Consider the following 19920-nt stretch of genomic DNA (forward strand, 5'->3'; position numbering starts at 1 on the left):
TTAGTTGGGACTTTCTTCAATGGCATCATTGGCTTCAGTAAGTGTGAACAATGAACATTTAAAGATAGTGTTTGATTTGAAGAACAAAAAAAGTGAGTCCTTTCTTTGTAGATCAACTTTCAAGGTCTCTATGTCACTGTTAAAGTTAGTCATCTCCTGTATGTACACTAGGCAGTGAGGGCTTCTATGCAGGAGTGCCTGCATGAGAAAGGTGTAGTTTAGGCAGTTAGTTTGGGGGCTTTTACCAAGGCCCATTACCAGGTTTAAGGCCTGGTAGGGGGCAGGGTTTACAGCCTGTTTTAGGCTGGCTGGGGCTAACCAGGCCAGCAAACCTGGTAGACCAACTAGGCCAGCAAACCTGCATCAGGTCAACCAACCTGACTAGGTCCAGTCAGGCAGACAAGCCAACCAGACCCAGTCAGGTCAGGTTGGCTGTCTGCAGCCCTTTCCCCCCTAGTATAAATAGGGTCATTGGCCCTGCCTCTGCACATTGATTTGACGCAGTCAACAGCCTATCTTTGGAGCTCTCAAAGGTGTTGTTCTACTTCAAAACTCAGTGATCCAGAGGGCAGTTTGGCCCTTGGATTGCACCAAGTTTGTGGAGATTTTCAGTCAAAAGGCAGAGTTTTAGCTGACATTTTCTGCCCAGTTCCATCTCTTTTGCATTTGCATTTCTTGCTGTCTCAGTTCACATATCTGCTCTTTCTTCTATGTTCGAATATTCCGCTGCACTTTGACCTCGCATCAGACCACAAGGCTGTGTAAAGCTTTGGACCAGGAGAGCGTATGGGGCAGAAGGAGGTTGCTGCTGATTTCTGAAGCAGTGGACAGTTCGGGCAGAAGGAGAAAACACAAACACCACATGAGCAGCTTTGTTGAAAGGTTATTGTGCTATTGTTGAAACATAAACATTCTTAATCATTAGCAAGCATCACAAAAAAGAAGTGCATCACATTGAAAGGTTATAGTGCTATTGTTGAAACATAAAACATTCTAACCATTAGCAAGCATCACAAAAAAGACGTGCATCAAAAAAATAAGGTTATCTCAGCATATAACTTGGGCTCACAAAATTCCCTACAGATGTTCAGAGTCATTCTACAACTGGATCCTTGTCAAAGTAGTTTTTCTTTCAGCAAAATCAGAACTATTCACTAACTGTGGAAGATTGAAACCAAGAAGTACATCATCCAATATTAGCTGTGCTTCAAGGCATATAGATGAAAACCAAACACCAGATGAGCAGCTTACATGAAAAGGTTATTGCGCTATTGTTGAAACATACAACATTCTTAATCATTAGCAAGCATTACAAAACAGAAGTACATCAAAAAAATAAGGTTATCTCTGCATATAACTTGGGCTCACAAAATTCCCTACAGAAGTTCAGAGTAATTCTACAATTGGATCCTTGTCAAAGTAGTTTTACTTTCAACAAAATCAGAACTATTCGCTAACTATGGAAACCAAGAGGTACATCATGTGCTTCAAGGCATACCAATCGATTCATCAAACGCTCAAAGCTCCAAAAAGCATCTGCTTCATTCTGAAAGAGCAGCACCATTGGGGAGCAAAGATCGCTCATACCTATGGAAGGAAAACAAAGAAATTTTGAGAAGCCCTTCCAAAAACGATGCTGAGATAATTTAAGTAGACAATCCACATGCAAAATCATTTAGCAAAGGCTAAAAATATCATCAACTGGACCACTGCCACTAATGTGGCCACCCTTGACTGTGCCTTCAACTGGCAAACTATCATTGAGGAGGTTAAACACAATTTTTAAAAAAATTTACTGCTTTTGTGAAATTCCTAAAGGAATTTAACTCAACATTAGTTGTATGCATTTCACTTTCAATAGACTGACATTTCTGTGAAATTCTCAGTCCATAATGACAAAACGAGGGACAAAGAGAGTTCTAAATTTTGAGGATGAAGATTTAAGTACTCCTTCAAAAAAAGTCAAGTTCCAACCATTGAATTTCCTAAACATGATGGAGCAGGGGAGGCTGATAAAATCATGGTTGGATTTGCCATTTTCAGCTGTACTTTGCCCACAAAGACAAGACCGATTAAGAGAAGCCTGCTCTTGCGACAATGCATCTACCAAAATATGCTTTAATGTGGTGGTCGTTGTTACAAACCAAGAGCCTATCCTTGAATTGGCTAAGTTTGTGGGACAATCGAAAGTCAATTTCATGCCACCAAGGCATGAAGAGAACTTGTTAAAAAGTTCAGGCAATTTGATAATAAGAGTATTGCTGAATTTACAACCAAGTTTTGGAAACTCTCGTGAGAGTTACCTAAAAAGACAGAAGAGAAAGAAAGATTTACAAACCTAAACCCAGAAGTGAGTATGAGTTGAAATGTTCAACCCTACCACTCTTAAAAACCTCACTGAACTGGTTTAAATAGCTGAAAGAAAGTCAAATCGTAAACCCTTCAATAAGGGAAGGGGAAAGGCTCTTGTTTAGAATATAAACAGACAATACGTCCCAGATGGGTGCCATTTCCTTCCACGATTGATGAAGAGAAGAAAAGGCTAGTTAAGGAAGCTAAATGTTTTGGTTGTAAGAAACATAGGCCAAGGCATGTATGGCAATATCTTGTTTTTTGGCTAAAATTGCCAAGACAAATTCAATCAAAGAGAAAGCTAAGGCATCCAAGCAGGAGGGTGAGGCTTCTATGTCCCCATCCCACAAATCTACCTTGACTCTCGAGCCCATAGTGAAGGCTGTCCATTTAGCCAAGGCCTTTTGGGCCTCATGACCTTTCAAGATGTATAAATTTGTGAATGGATAAAGAATAAGTATATTCCTTATAGGATGAAATGGTAAAGTTAAAAAATTTGATTGATGATCTATCGAAGAAAATACTAATTCATCTACATAGTTCTCCATTTGAAAATCATCTATGGCCAATCTTTACCCACTTCAATAACACATTTGGATCTTTTTGTTATTGATGAGAATGTGTCACAAGTTATTGGGCAGGCCTTATTGAGTATTGATAAAAGAAGAATCAAGTCAGTGAGGGGAAGTACGAATCATGTCAAGCGGTGAAGATGATGTCGTTAAACTATGTAGCATTGGCCAATGATTATTGATAAAGACGTGTACCCATGTGTCTAGGTCCTAGGGCTAATAGGAAAGTAAAGGGTGCATTAGAGTGCATTAAATGGGTCATAGGCAAAGGGTAGGTCTAAATGGGAAGTTCATGGATCATAGGCAAAGGGTAGGTCTAAATGGGAAGATGGACCTTGAGTGATCTCAAGGGACATTAATGGAAGGGGTATCCCCCTTCATTGTGATCATACATTTCATTCTCTCTAGCACCTTGCTATGTATGTGCAAGCTCCTCTCTCACCTTGCATATATGTTAATCTCTCTCTCTCTCTCTCTCTCTCTCTCTCGTTGTGTCTATCTATATATATATATATATAAAACGGGTCTCTCACGGACATTTATACAAGCATTCCATTTCATTTTATTTCTCGCAATTCAAGATGCATGTAAAGACATGACAAGAACTTCCGACACATGGACTCCTTCATGTAGTTCCTAGGATCACGAATATTTTCTTTTATCTTTACTTTTGGAAGCAGGATAGACACCTCCAATTCCTCCCACTGAGGGTGTATTTTCATGTTGACTTCAGTCTCTTGGTCTCATAGGCTCTCTCTCTCTCTCTCTCTCTCTCTCTCATGCACAAAAAATAGTCCAGCACAGACTCACAACACAGACTCACAATGTAGAAAGATTTGGGAGACTTTAATTTCAATGGTCGTAATGGACCACTATTTAATTTAATAGTGGTCATCAGTCCCATAGATCCTGAGGGTCTCAAAAGGACATTAATACAATTATATCCTCTCTCTCTCTCTCTCTCTCTCTCTCTCTCTCTCTCTCTCTCTCTCTTATGCAAGGCACATGTGGGTACGATTTCAATCCCCCTGAGGCACGACAATCTTCATTGCAATATGTTACTTCCCCTTGGACACATTATCATATGGTCACTGCAAAGAGTCATAGCCCATATGAGATTATGTTGAGGATATCATAGAGTTCTCCAGATTAGGAGAGTTGCTCCTACTGGGAGATTTCAATTCACGCACGGGGGATGAGCAAGTAGGGCTGCTGCATTTTGAGTCAGATCATCTCAAAGTGCCAGAGATAGATTCTATGGATATCGGGATAATGAGACATTCAAGGGATGCCCCACATGGGACAGTGTATGGGAGATACTTGCTAGAGCTAGGAGTAGTGCATGACCTGAGTATATACATCGGCCTTCAGCGATGGCCACTATCTGAAAATCTCACTTACTTCCCACATGGAGGAAGTACGGATTACCTATAGGGCTCCCTGGCTTTTGTGACACTCGTACATAACTTCATGGTCCCCCAGACATGGGACCTAACCCTCTAGCCTCCACCCATGTCCGAGTTCACTTCGATCATGCCCTCAATGCAATGTACATGAGCCACCTATCCCATGGTCTCGCTGCCCCCCTTGGAGCTGATGTAGACCTCGCCCATGCCGCTGACACACTTGTCTCAGTGATTCATGATGCAGCCATTAGTTCTTTTCCCATGATCCGCAAAATCCATGGTATGGCGATGAGTGCTAAAAATGCAATCTCAGCTCACACATGAGCAAGCCTTGGGACACTTGACGAGATCTGAGGCACAGTGGATCTTCAAACGCCTGACATCACATAAGAGGCGGGTTTTCCTATCGTGTAGGATGGATGAGGTGATCCGATCTTTTCGAGGAGATGACCCCGCCTTTGCATGGGGCTCCTATTTGAGGGGAAACCACCCATTCTTATCAAGGGTCCAGATACATGGCACACCTATTGTAACCGGCCTTTGATCGACAAAGGGCAGTGTAACTGACTCTACTATCTCACAAAACTGAAATACAACCAACTTGAAACATTGCCATTGTCCACAAACAAAACTCAGAGCATATAACGTCACTGCATAGCATCATTGAACCACTTAAGACAAGGGAGGCTAGAATGCCCCTACTCAAAAGCATGAAGAGTGACACATGTTGGCCCCAACACTTGGCGCCCATTGCCGTACTTATTTAATTATTGGTTAGCTCAAAATACAAAGGGACTCCCTTCAAGAGCTGACCCGCAGGTGCAACCCAATACAATGCCAACCTGTGGCTGTGCTAGTGACCAACTCCCAGTGCTATTCCATTGGTTCCTTTCAGCAGTCATGCGCAACATAAATAGAACAACCTGACAGCATGCCAAGCAATGCATTCACACATGTCCAAGCCATTACTGAGCCCAAGGCTAGCCACTGCACCCCCAGGAAGAGAGTATCACAACCAGTGCCCCAATCGTCTTCCGGGCCAACAGCAAGGCATCCAACCTTGCAGAAACTGAGAAAGAATGGCAGTAGCATAGAGTAGGAAGAGAAGATGAGAATCCAGCCAACAAAAAGAGCTTGTTTCAGCCCGGAACAGCTCTAGAAGTAGGTTGAATAGCCATACACTGACCAAGATCTATGAATCAGTAATAGAGAGAGAGCTTAGTTCCCACGCAGAGATGCGTGGACAGTGGGCACTGGGACATGCTAGATTCCAAAAACAGCACTCCATTCTACATCACATCTTTACTCTGTGGGCTATCATCAAGGAGGCGAGATCTAGATCCCATAAAGTCTATGCCTATTTCGTAGACTTTCAAAAGGCCTTCAACACAGTCCTACGGTCTCGCATGATTGCATGGCTTTTGGAGATGTAGATCCTAGGAGATATGATTTGGGTGGAGGCTTATCATACTAGATCTAGAGTACGATAGGAGTGAAATAGGGATGGCCCCTTTCACCAACACTGCTTGGGCTTTATATTGATGAGATTACAACTTTCATTGACCGCTGGGGAGGGGAAGGATCGATGTTGGCCGACCTACTGGTGCCGATATTGTTGCATGCAGATGACATACTCCTTCTATCCTCATCAGCAGCAGGTCTACAGAGACACCTGGAGGCCCTGAGGTGTTTTGCAGAGAGAGAGAGACCTCACAATCAACCTTGATAAGACCAAGGTTATGATCTTCAACACCTCACGAGCAGTGCTCCACCGACATCCCTTCCCTTACCGAGGGGAGCTACTTGAGATTGTATAGTCATACACCTATCTAGGTACTATCTTTACGGGACCAGTTTTCACGATGTCCCATGCAGCTAGAGCATGTCTCCCACGAGGGAAAGGAGCCTTAGCCGGACTTGAGCAGCATTGCTTCCAGGCACACTTCCAGAATCCCTGACGAAAGAGTGACTCTTTGACACGCTTGTGAGACTTGCTGCCATGTATGTGGCACCCTTATATCTAGGTAACCATGGGATCCAGGATGATCAAGAGCAAACCATAAGTCCCACATCAAATTATTCAGGCAAAGTTCGCTATGACACCAGTCCAGATTGATGCTACATTACAGACAGTCACCTACTTCCACAAAGTCTAGGCCTTACCCAAGGGGAGATTACCAAGGCTAGCATTGGAGTCTTCTATACAGCTAGCAGAGAGAGGAGTCAGGCTAGCATGGTATGCCCATATATCTAGATGTTTAAGAGAGAACGTTTTCAGGTGGACCGTCTCCCTCCCTTTTAGTATAGCTTGGATGCCCCTGATCATTTGTTTCCGCGATAGGAGATCAACTGTATCATACGGTTAGACCTACTTCAGCTCTACACTTCACGGACTAGGGGGGGGGGGGGGGGGGGGGGCTCCCCACCAAGACACAGTTCTACCGAGACCATTTCTTGAGAGTGTCAACGGAAGGAGACCCCGGTACTTGGAGGAGAGACAAGTTTCACATGTCCTGAGGATTTCTATCAGATAATGCGGATCTCATTCCATCAGCTTTGGATCGAGACTAGGAAAGCTGCAGGTACGCCTCGCGAGCAGCGGACTTGCACGCTATGTAGGCTATGGCAGGCAATGGAAGCTCAAAAATGGAGGGGAGGAGAGAAGACAGAAAACGAGATGCTGTAAGGAATTGCTGCAAAACTGAGAGTGGAGGCTCAAGAGAGAGCCAACATAACAAAACCCTACAGCTAAATGCCCTAACTGGACTAAGTGTCCTAACTATCCTAAGTGGTACATATACTAACTATACCAACTGACCTAACTGATTGTAACTAGGCCTACAAGGCACATACCAACGAATGAGTGGCACCTATGGATAGCCCATAGAATGGCCTACAAACCTCCCTCCATGGTATGGGCTGATATGACTGAGGATACCTGAATATCTAATGTCATGGTTGCACATGTTCATCCTTTAGAGATATAGCAATCTATGACTGTACAAAGTACAACAAATCAAGTCACAAAAGGTACTAAGTTTAAAGCTTGCCGAAAAGCTTCAATCTTAGGTTGAGGTAGAGCCTTCGTAAAAAGATCTGCCAAGTTGTCTTCAGTGGGAACATAAGACAGCTGAATATCACCTGCTGATAATCTCTCTTTGACATAGTGATAGTGAACCTCAATATGCTTTATGTGAGCATGGAAAATAGGATTCCATGCAGCAGCCAAAGCGCTCTAACTATCAGTGAAGATGACGGTCGGAGCAATCTGACAAGCATAAAGATCTGCAAGTAACTTGCAGAGCCAAACACACTCCACTGTAGCTGTAAAAGCTGCTCTATACTCAGCTTCACAGCTAGAGGTAGCAATTGTACTCTGCTTCTTGCTGAACCAAGAAATGCATGAAGTACCAAGCATGAAACAGTTGCCACTATGTGACACACAAGGGTGCCCGAACAGCCAGCCCAATCACTATCAGTGAAGCCATGCATAACAAGTGAAGAATCAGCCTCATAAAGGAGGCCCAAATGCAGAGTGCCTTTGAGTTACTTGAAGACACGCTTCACGGCATGCCAATGGTGCGTAGAGGGGCTGTGCATATATCTGCTCAACTGTCAGACAGCATACTGTAGATCCGGTCTCGTATGGCATAAGTAAACCGAACAACCAACTACCTGCTGATAGAGACTGACATCACATGCACCGCCGCCATCCTCAAAAGAAAGTAAAACCAAGCTCTAATGGTGTGGATACTGGCTTGCAATCCTCAAACTGAAAACGTTGCGAAATCTGTCCAATATACTTGGATTGTGACATCAAAATGCCCCCCTACACTCCTAGCAAATTGAATGCCAAGATAGTAATGCAAAAGACCAAGATCAGACATAGCAAATGTCTTCTACAAGTCAAGCTTAAAAGCTGCAATTTGCTCACACTTGGACCATTAACACTATCTCACCCATCCACAAGGCAGGGGATCCCATGAGCCCGGAGAACTACAGGACCATTATGATTGGACATGTCATGTCCAAGATTTATGCATCAGTACTTGACTCCGAGGTTAGCAGACTTGCAGAGTGTCGAGGACTTAGAGCAGCACGACAGGCCGGATTCTGGCGTGATCATGGAACCATGGACCACATTCTCATGCTCAGATGTATCATCGAGGAGGCGAGGTCACGAAAGCAGAGGGTTTATTGTTGCTTTGTGGATTTCCGCAAGGCATTTGACACGGTCCTGTAGGCGCCTCATACGGCGCCTACAGGACTTGGGTTATGACCAGGAGATCATTTGGGCTGTCATGGTACTTTACGAGAGAGTTTCTGGCAGAGTTCGAGCAGGATCCGGGTGGACATACGAGATCATGAGTACCATCGGGGTCAAACAAGGGTGTCCTTTGTCGCCTACCTTGTTTGGCCTCTACATTGACGAGCTTGAGACAATGATGCAGACACAGAGGGGTGTAGGTTGCTCTCTTGCGGGCATGCTGATCTAGATTTTGCTCTATGCAGATGACGTGGCTCTCTTGTCTTCCTCAGCAGAGGGGCTTCAGAGACACCTCGACACACTACAGTCCTTTTGTGAGTCTCATGATTTGAAGGTCAACCTGGGTAAAACCAAGGTCATGATCTTCAATACATCTCGAGCCATCATGCGTCAGGAGCAGTTCACATTTGCGGGGTCATCTGTTGAGATAGTTTCATCATACACTTATCTTGGGGTTATCTTCTCCGGACCGAGCTTCACTATGAGACCCACGATGCAGGCACGCTTGAGTAGAGGGTATGCCTCATTGGCCAGGCTAGAGAGGCAGTGCTTCCGCTCACACTTTCAGGATCCACACACCAAGGGGTTGCTTTTTGACTCCTTGGCTCGCCCAACGGGGATGTACGGCAGCCCTTGTTGGGGGCTAGACTTGTCGGATAGATAGTGGGCCCGTGTGGAGCAGCTACAGGTTCTCATGTTATCACGGATGATTCGTGGTAAGTCATCCGTTCCTCACCAGATCATTCATGCTGAGTTTAGGTCACCCCCTTTACAGCTAGATGCTGCATTTCAGGTCATCACATATCTATACCGAGTTAGGGAATATGGGGATTATACCTCGGGGCGTAGCAGGCTACCATGGATAGCTCTATCCTCTTCTATGGCACTTGCAGCTGGAGGAGATCAGAGGTGCTGGTATGCACGTACGGAGAGATGGTTTGAGCGACTGGGGCTCCACATGGATAGACTACCTCCCTTCCAGTATAGCATGGATGCTCCGTTCTCTCCCCTCTTATCACACGAGGTCAACCAGGTTATCCATGAGAATCTACTACAGCTACACACTTTTCGGACCTGGTTGGAACCGAGTGAACTCCCAGTGAAGCTTGGCTCAGAGATCACTTCTTACATATCACAACGGAGGGTTTCATTGACCCACCAGGATACACAGATTCACCTACCCCACTCGCTGAGGATCTCTCTTGGGCAGTTCTGGGTCTCTTCACACAGAATTCGCATCGAGAGCGGCAGAGCAGAGCGACTATCTAGGGAGCGGCGCATATGCACACTGTGTGACATACAGGAGGTTGAGACATAGGAGCATTTCATCTTCAGGTGTCCTGTGTACTATGAGATCCGAGGACGTTTCCACTGCCTCTTCAGGGATAGTTATGGGATTTTAGCCCGTTTCCTCTCCTATCCAGACCAGCGGTGTTTGACAGGTTTCAGTCATGAGGCACTTAGACACCGCGAGAGGATACTCCGAGCATGCAGACAGGAGCGGACTTCTTCCTCGGTTGATCCCTCTCAGAGCTCTATCACGGAGTTCTTTCAGCTCGATCACATGGACCCCAACGAGACGAGGCCTCGACATGACCGTGACCCGGAGCCCGTGACCCGACAGCTCAGACAGAGGGTCGACACACAGATCACAACTTGGAGACATCCCCTCCTTGTTTAGAGTCAGAGCCCGACCGACGGGGGTCACAGTAGCCCTGGTTAGACGCAGAGCTACGGCCAAGAGACGTGCCAGGACCGCACCTCTGAGTGGCCGACAGCACTCTATTGCCGACTTCATGCCTCCACTGCCTCATCCATCCTGATATCTTGCTGTTGCTGGGGATGATGATGATATTGATGATGATGCTGAGATTGATATATAGTCGACCATCGACATGACTATGTTGTACTTAGGACTTACTACCATTCTGCATTTTTGCATTTTTTGCATTTTGCATTTTGCATTGGTATGGATGCTCGTTTAGTAGCTCCACTACCACAGCTCGTTGTATCAGGATTTTCACAGTCTCATAGACCCATCGGTCTTCCGAAGACTTTAATAAACTTTCTTTTTGTCTTTCTTTCAGCATGTGTCTCAATCACAAGCATGCCATCCACATAGAGCACTAAAATAAGCAAATCTGTCCCACTCTAGCATATGTGCTCGCTGGCGGAGCGATAGGTGCATGAACTCTGGGCTGGGTCTCTCTGCCAAATGCATCTCTCCGAAAAGATGGCATACCAAAGGGCTGAGAAGAGGACTGACCTCTCTCCCAAGGGTGTGGGCTGCCATATAAACCCAAGCCAACTCCAGGCATACTCGCTGGTGCGGTGAAAGGAGCACTAGCCGGATGCACACCAACGGGTCGGCCCAAAAGAGACGGCTCAGCTTGCATAGATGCAGAAAGCTGAGAGCCAAAAGATGGCCTGACATCCTGCAAGAAGGTTCTCTGTGGCACAGAAAATGCATCATCTATGTCCAGATAATCCCCAAGCTGGGGTACATGCAATGGTCCATAAGACTGATGCTCATAGGCATGACGGGCATCTGCCATAAAACCCCTGCATGGAGCACACAAAACATCCTGGCTGTCTGAATGGTCCCCCAACTGGGGTGCGGGCTGCTTACCCTTATCCTGCATAGCAATGGCAGATGTGATCTGCTGTCCCATCTGGACAAGAGCCGTATCCTGCATAGCCATGGTTGTGGTAAGCCGTTGGCTGAACTCCTGTCCTATCTGGCCGAAAGCACCTTGGAGCATAGAGGAAAGGGCATCCAGGAACTGCGTCTGCGCTGCTTTCACTTCCCGGAATGCAGGAGAGAGAGGCTGAGTGGAAGGAACCTCTGCGCCACCAGTGGATGCAGCCACTGTGGTAGGCACTTGCTCATACTGAGCAGCCTCATTAGAGTCATGTGATATATCACGAGGAGCATGCTTCGGTGCCATTGTGACTGGTCCTGGAGAGAGAGCTCGAATGTAAGCAAAGAGAAATGGATAACAAAAACCCTGCTGTAATGAGCCCTTGAGATAGTGTGTGGAAAACACGAAAATGACGATGGAGAGGCTCAAAAGAAAGGTCGTCGAAGAAGCTTCAAAACAGAGCCAAAATGGCTCCAAACGGGCTCTGAAAGGCCCCTAAGAAGAGGCTGAAAGTGAACTGTTTTTTTTTTTTTCGTCCCTAAGTCACCTAGGACAGTTAGTACAGCAATAACCTAAGACTCCTAAGACAGTTAGGACTGTTGGTTAGGCTGAAAGTGAACTGTTTTTTTTTTTTGGTCCCTAAGTCACCTAGGACAGTTCGTACAGCAATAACCTAAGACTCCTAAGACAGTTAGGACTGTTGGTTAGGCTAACCTAACCAACCCATGAGGTACTCAACCCTAGTTAGTTTGACCCAACCTAACCAGACCAAACTAACTAAACCTAAACAAGGTAACTCAACCCACTAACTAGCTAGACCTAAACTAACCTAACCAACCAACTAACCTAGCTAACTGAACATTAGGAAACTAAGGCTTTGTTGCAGGCGTTGCTTGGCGATAGGGCAGCGCGACGCGGCGATGGCGATGGAGCGAGACGTGGCTTGGATGGCGTGAGGCAAGCAGGAACGACGGGGCGGGGCGTGGGCTGACTGGCTGAGGCACGGGATGGCTAAGGCTTGGCTAAGGCAAGCGGGGATGACGGGGGAGCAGGGACGCGGGTGCTCCGTCGGAATAGCAAGAATTTGCAGCATCAAGGGGATTCATGAGTGTCATGCGGGATTCATGGCGTCGAGGGGATTCATGGCAAATCTGCTGTACGCGCCGGCAATGGCAATCTCCTACGCCTTTTTTTTTTTTGGAGCTGGTGGCTGGCCTCGCTATCCATAGTGTGCTTGTTTGCTCCATGACCGCGTGAATGATCAGCTGGGCTGGCTATCCCTGGTGCACAGTGGAGAGACTATCCCTGGCGCACAGCTTTTGGAAGATTTCATTCGTTCATTCTTGTCCATGGCGCACAGCTTTTTTTTTTAGGTTTCATCTTCGTTTCAGTCTGGTTCTCTAGGCCGGTCTGCTGTTCAGCATTGGTTTCTCCACTTAGGCAACCTACTAGACCATAATTGTTCTCTGTCGCTTAAAGATTGAAGTGAACGGTGAGAGGGGAAGCAAGGGTGCCAGAGTTGGTGCTCTGATACCAATGTAGAGAAGGGGGTAGGGACAGATTTGGAGAAAGGGGGATAGAGGAGCAGGAGGGAGAGAGAGAGAGAGAGAGAGAGAGAGAGAGAGAGAGAGGGGAAGAGGGAGAGGAAGGGTAGGAGAGAGAGAATGAGGTAGGAAGAGAGGGAGAGATTGAGAGGGAGTAGGGAAGAGAGAGGAAGAGTGAGTGAGCGTAGGCAGGAAGGAGGAAGGGAGAGTAGATAGGATTAGATGTCACATCAAAAAGTACATAGTAGTGGGTGGATGGAGACTTATATAGTCCCTCCACATTTTCCACCTAAAGGGCCTCTAACTTGGCCTCTTTTTCCCCTTCATTACATATGTTTTGTTATGTACTTGATCTATTGAGCTTTTTATTTCAGCACAGCACTCAGCAAGGGTCTTAGCGTGCCCTTTGCTCCAGCCCTTTGTGGCTTGTATGAGTTCTTTTCCCTTTTGGTGTATTTTGTACTTTGTCCCATAGGCCCACGAGGCCTCCCGCGGACGTTAATATCTCTCTCTCTCTCTCTCTCCACCCTGCCATTATATGCCTCTTCTTTCCCTTCTAGCTAAGCTCTTTTCTACACCATATCTGTCAAACGGTTGCTTATAGATACTCTAGTAGATAGTGGAAGGCCCATAGTGCGTTCCCAATACAATTCCATCATTTAAAGACCAAGAACACTAGAAGCAACAATGTATCTACACGCACAAGAGCTTTGATCATGATTATGTGAACTGAAAAGCATCCTTGAAGATAGTAGCGAGATCAAGTAAAACACTACCTAGATGATCCAACAGTTCTATGCCCCCTTTCTTTCCTTTGTAAATATGTTCTGAGAGTGCCCCCTTGTTTGCTCTCAACATTGCCCTTTCCTCCCCAATTTAAGCATTCCTCCCCTCCCACTCTCGGTACCTACACTGGGTTGTAAAAGTAAAAGCAAAAGGAAAATCATGATAATCGCATGTTTCCCACCCTCGAGTATTTCCTGATCACAAGAAAGAATGTGGGCGAATTCACAAAATCAGAACCCTCACAATCCTAGGCATGGTGGGTTTCATAGGAATATATACAACAAAATAACAGCAAGAGCAGTTTATTATGCTGATATTTTTTTATTATTATTTATTAGAATTATCATCATTGCCCTCATCATCATCTTTATTATGAAAATTGATGTGAAAACGTTTGATAGAGCACCAGAGCACCATCTGGTGAACTAGAAAGATTTCTTCACTTGGAATCTTAAAAAAAATCTACCAATTTTGCTAAACCTAAAATGACCACCACGAAAAAAAAATTACAGTGAGAGCATCTAAAAAGATGAATTGTTTGATGTTACTTATAGAAAGAGTCCTATATAGGAAGTTTCAGTAAAACGATAATTCCTATGTAAATATTTGTAAACAACGAACTTGCACAAACCTTGACAATATCCAATATCAGGATCTGTCCAAGAGTATACAGCCAAAATGTCCCAAAGCTTCGCAAGATTTGAAGGCTTCTCATAAAATTGGAGCGTTCTATCAGTACGTACAACATCTAAGCCTGAAAATTAAGACAATTTTAAACTTCATAAGCACCTTTGCTTTAGAAACAACGTGGTTTAAAAAAACAAGCTCTCTCTCTCTCTCTATAAACAGGAAATTAATCCAACGGATAGCTATGGGATGCAAAAATACCTTGGAGAAGACACAAAAGGTATCTAATATGCAAAATGCGAACCAGCTCACATGACCTAGAAGTGGAAAAGGGAAGGTGGACAAGACCGAGGGTCCCAAGAGAAGAAAGAATATGAAAAATCTGCCCCACGGGAGAGGTAGACAATGAGCAGCATGTATTCCTAAGATGCCGGGCCTATGCACATATCGGAGAAAGGTATGAGCACAATAGAGACATACACCTAGATGAATCCAAGAACATTCCCAAACTCATCCTCTTAAAACACAACATAGTGCAGTTTCAATCTCACGAGAGTCACTCATAAGATTGAAAACCATAAACTCCATCACGCATAGCAAGGACTAGCTACTATGACATCCCCACTGACGTCATCAGCGCCCAACAGTGGGTGTAGACCATAGTATAAAAGTATGCTCTCACACATACAAATCCACACACCCACACATACTTGAGCATCCATTTATACAAAGTCTTCGTACTGAGTTTCTGTCGGCACTCCAGAGGTGAAGGGCAAACTCAGCCATGACGAAGGTTATGCCATCTCCTCTCAACTTGCCAAGACAGTGGGGTGCACCTTAGTGCCTCACGGGCTTGCAGGGGATGCACACCCGGCTTACGCACACACATCACGCATAAGGCCATCCATTTCACTTTTCAGTTTAGAAGGCCATGTTTAGGCGGGATTTTATTTTGACTCCTTTGATGGGGTGCGACATGATCCTCGGGATTCAGTGGTTCCGTCACCCGTGAACATGTACCGACACCTGATTGGCGACAATACACCTTCACTATTATCGAAGGTTTACCTGAGCCCGCCGTGATACGCGGCGATCAGAGCATACCAGGGATTCCGTTAAATCTCGCATATTCAAGCAGGTCGCGCCGCCTGCAAGGGTGCCATGTGTGCACTTGTCTACATCTAGTGCTAAAACACTGTAGTTCAAGCTGCTCCTCTGATGGGGCAAGCAATGGTGGATCTACTCCAAGAGTTCCAAGACACCATGCTCCAGGATGATCTGCCACCGCAGCTTCCTCCCAACCGATCAGAAGACCATCGCATTGATCTACTTCTGAACTCGACACCTCCAAGTAAGTTCCCGTATCGACTTTCCAAGTCTATGGAGGGGGAGTTAGCATAGCAATTGTCTCAATTACTGCGCGTAGGATTTATTAGACCATCTTCTTCACCTTTTGTTGCACCCATTCTATTTGTGGCAAAGAATGATAAGTCCGCACGACTATGTGTCGACTACCGAGCACTCAACAAGCTTACAATAAGCAGCAAGTTTCCTATGCCCCGCATAGAGTACATCTTGGAACGACTCAATGGTGCAAAATTTTTCTCAAAGATTGATCTCAAGAGTGGCTACCATCAAGTACGGATTTTTGAAGCTGACATCCCAAAGACAGCTTTCCGAACAGAGCGAGCTCATTACGAGTTTGTCGTCATGCCCTTTGGTCTCAAGAATGCACCACCAACATTCAACAAGATGATGTCATGGGTATTTGCAGAGTATATTGGGAAGTGCACATTCATCTTTCTTGATGATATCCTTATCTTTTCCGCTACAACTGAGCAGCATATATGTGCGATGTGCCCTACACAGTTATTACGTGATAATCAGCTATACCTCAACGCAAAGAAAAGTGAATTCGGCTTGCTGAACATTCAGTATTTGGGCTACATCAGTAGAGCTCAAGGGATTCGATTGGACCTAGAGAAGATCCAAGCTATCACAACTTGGGCTGTCCCCACGACTGTTCAGGAGATTCGATCCTTTGTGGGTTTGTGTCAAGCATACAACTCGCACATGGAGGGTTTCTCAACATAAGCAGCCCCTCTTACAGATTTACTCAAGGGGGTAAAGACACGCAGACAAAAAGTTCAAGTCACGCAAAGCTTTGCATGCCTTCCATGACTTGCAACGGCTGGCCACGACAGCACTAGTTATGAAGATCGCCTCTTGGGATGATCCATTTCTGGTAATCACAGACGCTAGCAATGTCGCCATCAGAGCAGTTTTTTAGCAAGAAGATAGGCCCATGGCATATTACAGTAGAAAGCTTAACAATGCCAAAAAGAACTATTCAGTTTATGAAAGCTTAACAATGCCAAAAAGAACTATTCAGTTTATGATAGAGAGCTCCTCGATGTAGTGACTTCGGACAATGCCTAGTGCGCAATGGAGTGATCGGCAACAACGCTGGAGCCAGATATTCCAGCAGTTTGGGGGAATGATCGAGTACGTTCCCGACAAAAACAACCCCGTTGCCGATGCTCTCAGTCGAAAAGGTTTCATCCAGACCATTGAGCAAGCCACTATGCTCGAAATCAAAGGAAAGGATCTTGATAGCATGAAGGCACACTACGCGGAATCAGCAGAGTTTGACATGCAGTTCCAGTTAGCCACGACGCTTGCTCCAGGCCATTACTCATTAGAGGACGGTTGGCTTTTCTATAAGAAAAAATTATGTGTACTCAAAGATAAACAGCAGTTTCTTCTTCACGATGCCCATGACGCCCTTACCAATGGTCACAGAGGTGTCAATGGGACTTTGGAGAAGTTAGAGCGCTATTTCTATTGGCCAAAGATATAGAAGGACGTAGATGGCTATGCTCAGAATTGTTGGATATGCCAAAAGGTCAAGGCTTCCCACAATAAAGCGGTAGGCTTACTTACGCCATTGCCAATCCCCGACGGTTCTTTTCAGGACATAGGTATGGATTTCGTGGGACCACTTCCAGCATCCGTAGGTACGCGTAATACTCAATGTCTTACTATTATTTGTCGCTTTAGTAAATATTGTGTGCTTATTCCCTGCAAACAAACGGCCAACGCTGAAGATGTAGCTCGCTTGTTTATCAAGTATTGGTGTCCCATTGGAGGGTTGCCAAAGACCATCACATCCGACAGGGACTCCAAGTTTACATCTAACTTTTAGCAAGCCTTGTTTGATAATTTGGGTACTAACTTCTAAGCTACAGATGTCCAACGCTTTCCATCCGCAAATCGAACGACGAGACAGAAAAGTATAATGATATGGCGCTTGATATTTTGAAAACATATTGTCATGATGCTCAGGGAAAGTGGGCGCAGTTTCTTGAATCTTCCCCTAGTGCAGGCCATTCTGAACGATATCTATTCTTCGAGTATTGGTCGCACACCTTATGAAGCGGCGTTTGGACAGCGGTTTACATCACTTCTCACCCGGATGGTGTCTCCATCTCTTGAAGCCAACAAAATCACTGAATCAATGGCAGAGATTATAGAGTCCATGAAAAGCCGCATCGCCAAAGCTCGAGCATAGTATATGCACCAGGCTAACAAATCCAAACGAGATGTCCAATATAAAGAGGGGCAATAAGTGTATTTAGCATTATCAAGCAAAGATTGAAGTAGGTGGGCAAGCAATGCCCTAAACTGTCCTTCAGAAGCTTTGGACCATTTCCTATTAGTCAAAAGATCAACGATGTCTCAATAAAGTTATGCCTTCCAAACAGTTAGACTATGCATTTCATGTAGCTTCGTTGAAGCCATATTTTGGACCTCCTCTTTCAGAGATTTCCGACGAGCAACAACTTGAAATTCTTGATGAAGCCAAAGTTTTGCAGCCAGAACAGATCCTTCTTCATAAATTCAAGCATGGGTCAGGACGCAGGATCCGGGAGTTTTACACCAAGTTCCATGATCGAGGTACCCAAGAAGTAGTGTGGTTGGACGAAGATTTCCCTAGGTCCCATAAATGGCAGCCCTAGGCCCCATAAAGGCAACCTAGGGAGGGGTGCATGGTAGCCTATAAAGGCAGCCCTTCCCCTGCCATTCTCTTCACTTGTTCCAGCCCTGAGGGGGCCTAGAAGGGCTCCTATCCTAGGCTAGACCTAATCCTATCCCTAAACCTAAGACGGAAACACTACCCTACGGTTCTCCAGTGGGTACTAGTGAACAAGAACTGATCTTCCAACTGTTGGGGTAAAGGCACATTGCCTACCCTTATATTAAAGAATTAAAGTTAGGACACCTATGACTGTCTTAAGACAGTCATAGGGTAAACCTAATCCTAATAAAAACTTAAGTGAGTTTGTGGTGTGGCTCACTCATCACTTCACACCCGCACTTGTGTCTCTCTCACTCTCACTCTCTCTTCTGCTCCCCTTTCAACTCGACTTCCCCCTCTCAACTGGTATCAGAGCCTAACCTCTCTTCACTCCCTAGCCTACCCTTCCTTCCTAGCCTACCCTCAACTGCACCCACCGTACGGACAGATCCGTACGGCTGTACGGCGTCCGTACAACCGTACGGACGGAGCTCGAGCAGCTAACTGTGGTGCAGGGCGGCATCACGAAGACAGTACGGCGGCGCAGGCTGCAGGGCGGCATCGCGAAGGCAGTAAGGCGGCGGTGAGCTGCTAGGGCATCAAGGCGGCGAGCTTCGAGGGCATCAGAGCGGCGCATTTCGAGATCTGCAGGTCAAGGCGGTGCAGGCGAGCGCATTTCAGCACAGATCTGCAGGTCCTTTTCGGAGCAGGTCGCTGGTCGCGGGTCTTTTGGCACAGCAGCTGCTAGCTGCTAGCCTGCGCAGGGTCAGCGCAGGCTGTGCGGGATCAGAGCGCGCATCGCGCTCTCAGGTACGGACATCCGTACCTGTTGTACGGATTCCGTACCATAGCCATACAGGTGTCCGTCAGTACGGACGACGCCGTACTGCTTCCTTGGACACTGCGACAGGGAGGAGTTCGTTTTTTTTGGGAGCTGCGTCAGGCATCTAGGCACGCAGGCCTAGGTAGCATTCGAGGAGGAAGCAGAATATAATCTCGTTTTTCGAAGCAGATATCAGGTTATGTATCTGACAGTGGATATATGCTTTTACTGGGATTGAATCTCAGTTTTCGGGTGAGCAGATCATAGGGCTTTTGCCTGGCAGTTGGTGCTTTGTATGCCTTGAGGCAGTGTGTAGCCAGGGAGCACACATCTGTTTTGTTTCCGCAGTGCATTTGGTGACATTTGTTGCAGATCACATTCTTTGTACACACTCTGAAAATCTCAGTTGAGCCACGCTTGGTCAGGGCGCATCGAGTTTACTCGGTCCCTAACTGCCCATCGTTGACAGTGCTCAAAAGATTTTCTTCTGGGTGTTTGTACTTTGTGGTTTGTGTTGTTACTGAGTACACAGAGGCAGTCTATGCTTTGCACATTGTCAGGTACAAGAGTCAGAGAGATTTTCATTTTGCATGCTACCTCATTGTTGAGGTGTTCTCCACTTGATTCAGGTGTCAGATCAAGGGGCTTTTGCCCAGACTTTGTTTTATTGCACTTGGGTTACCAACAGAGATCTTCAGATGCATTTTCTCCCCTTGGTATAAGGGTGATTGCTTGGGATTTATCCCATTTACTGTTGCAGGTTTTGTAACAGGCTGAAGAGTCATTTACTGTTTTTTTTTTGGGGTGTTAGTCAAGTATTTTC

General features: G+C 45.7%; 1 protein-coding gene across 3 annotated transcripts in view; it reads right to left on the bottom strand.

The window, feature by feature from the left end:
- LOC147882668 (rab GTPase-activating protein 22-like) overlaps nucleotides 1–19920 on the bottom strand; it is a 71969-nt gene that overhangs the window by 17175 nt on the left and 34874 nt on the right. For all 3 annotated transcript variants that reach the window (XM_087400388.1, XM_087400387.1, XM_087400386.1), the window contains 2 exons: nucleotides 14201–14323; nucleotides 1499–1587 (listed from right to left, as the gene is read on the bottom strand). In XM_087400388.1, the coding sequence (XP_087256514.1) occupies nucleotides 1499–1587; nucleotides 14201–14323 (212 nt within the window). The remainder of the gene's footprint in view (nucleotides 1–1498; nucleotides 1588–14200; nucleotides 14324–19920) is intronic.

The sequence above is a fragment of the Dipteris shenzhenensis genome, chromosome 29, assembly GCF_047967505.1.
Source record: "Dipteris shenzhenensis isolate YYH24624 ecotype China chromosome 29, Dip_SZ_1.0, whole genome shotgun sequence".
NCBI classification, from domain to species: Eukaryota; Viridiplantae; Streptophyta; class Polypodiopsida; order Gleicheniales; family Dipteridaceae; genus Dipteris; species Dipteris shenzhenensis.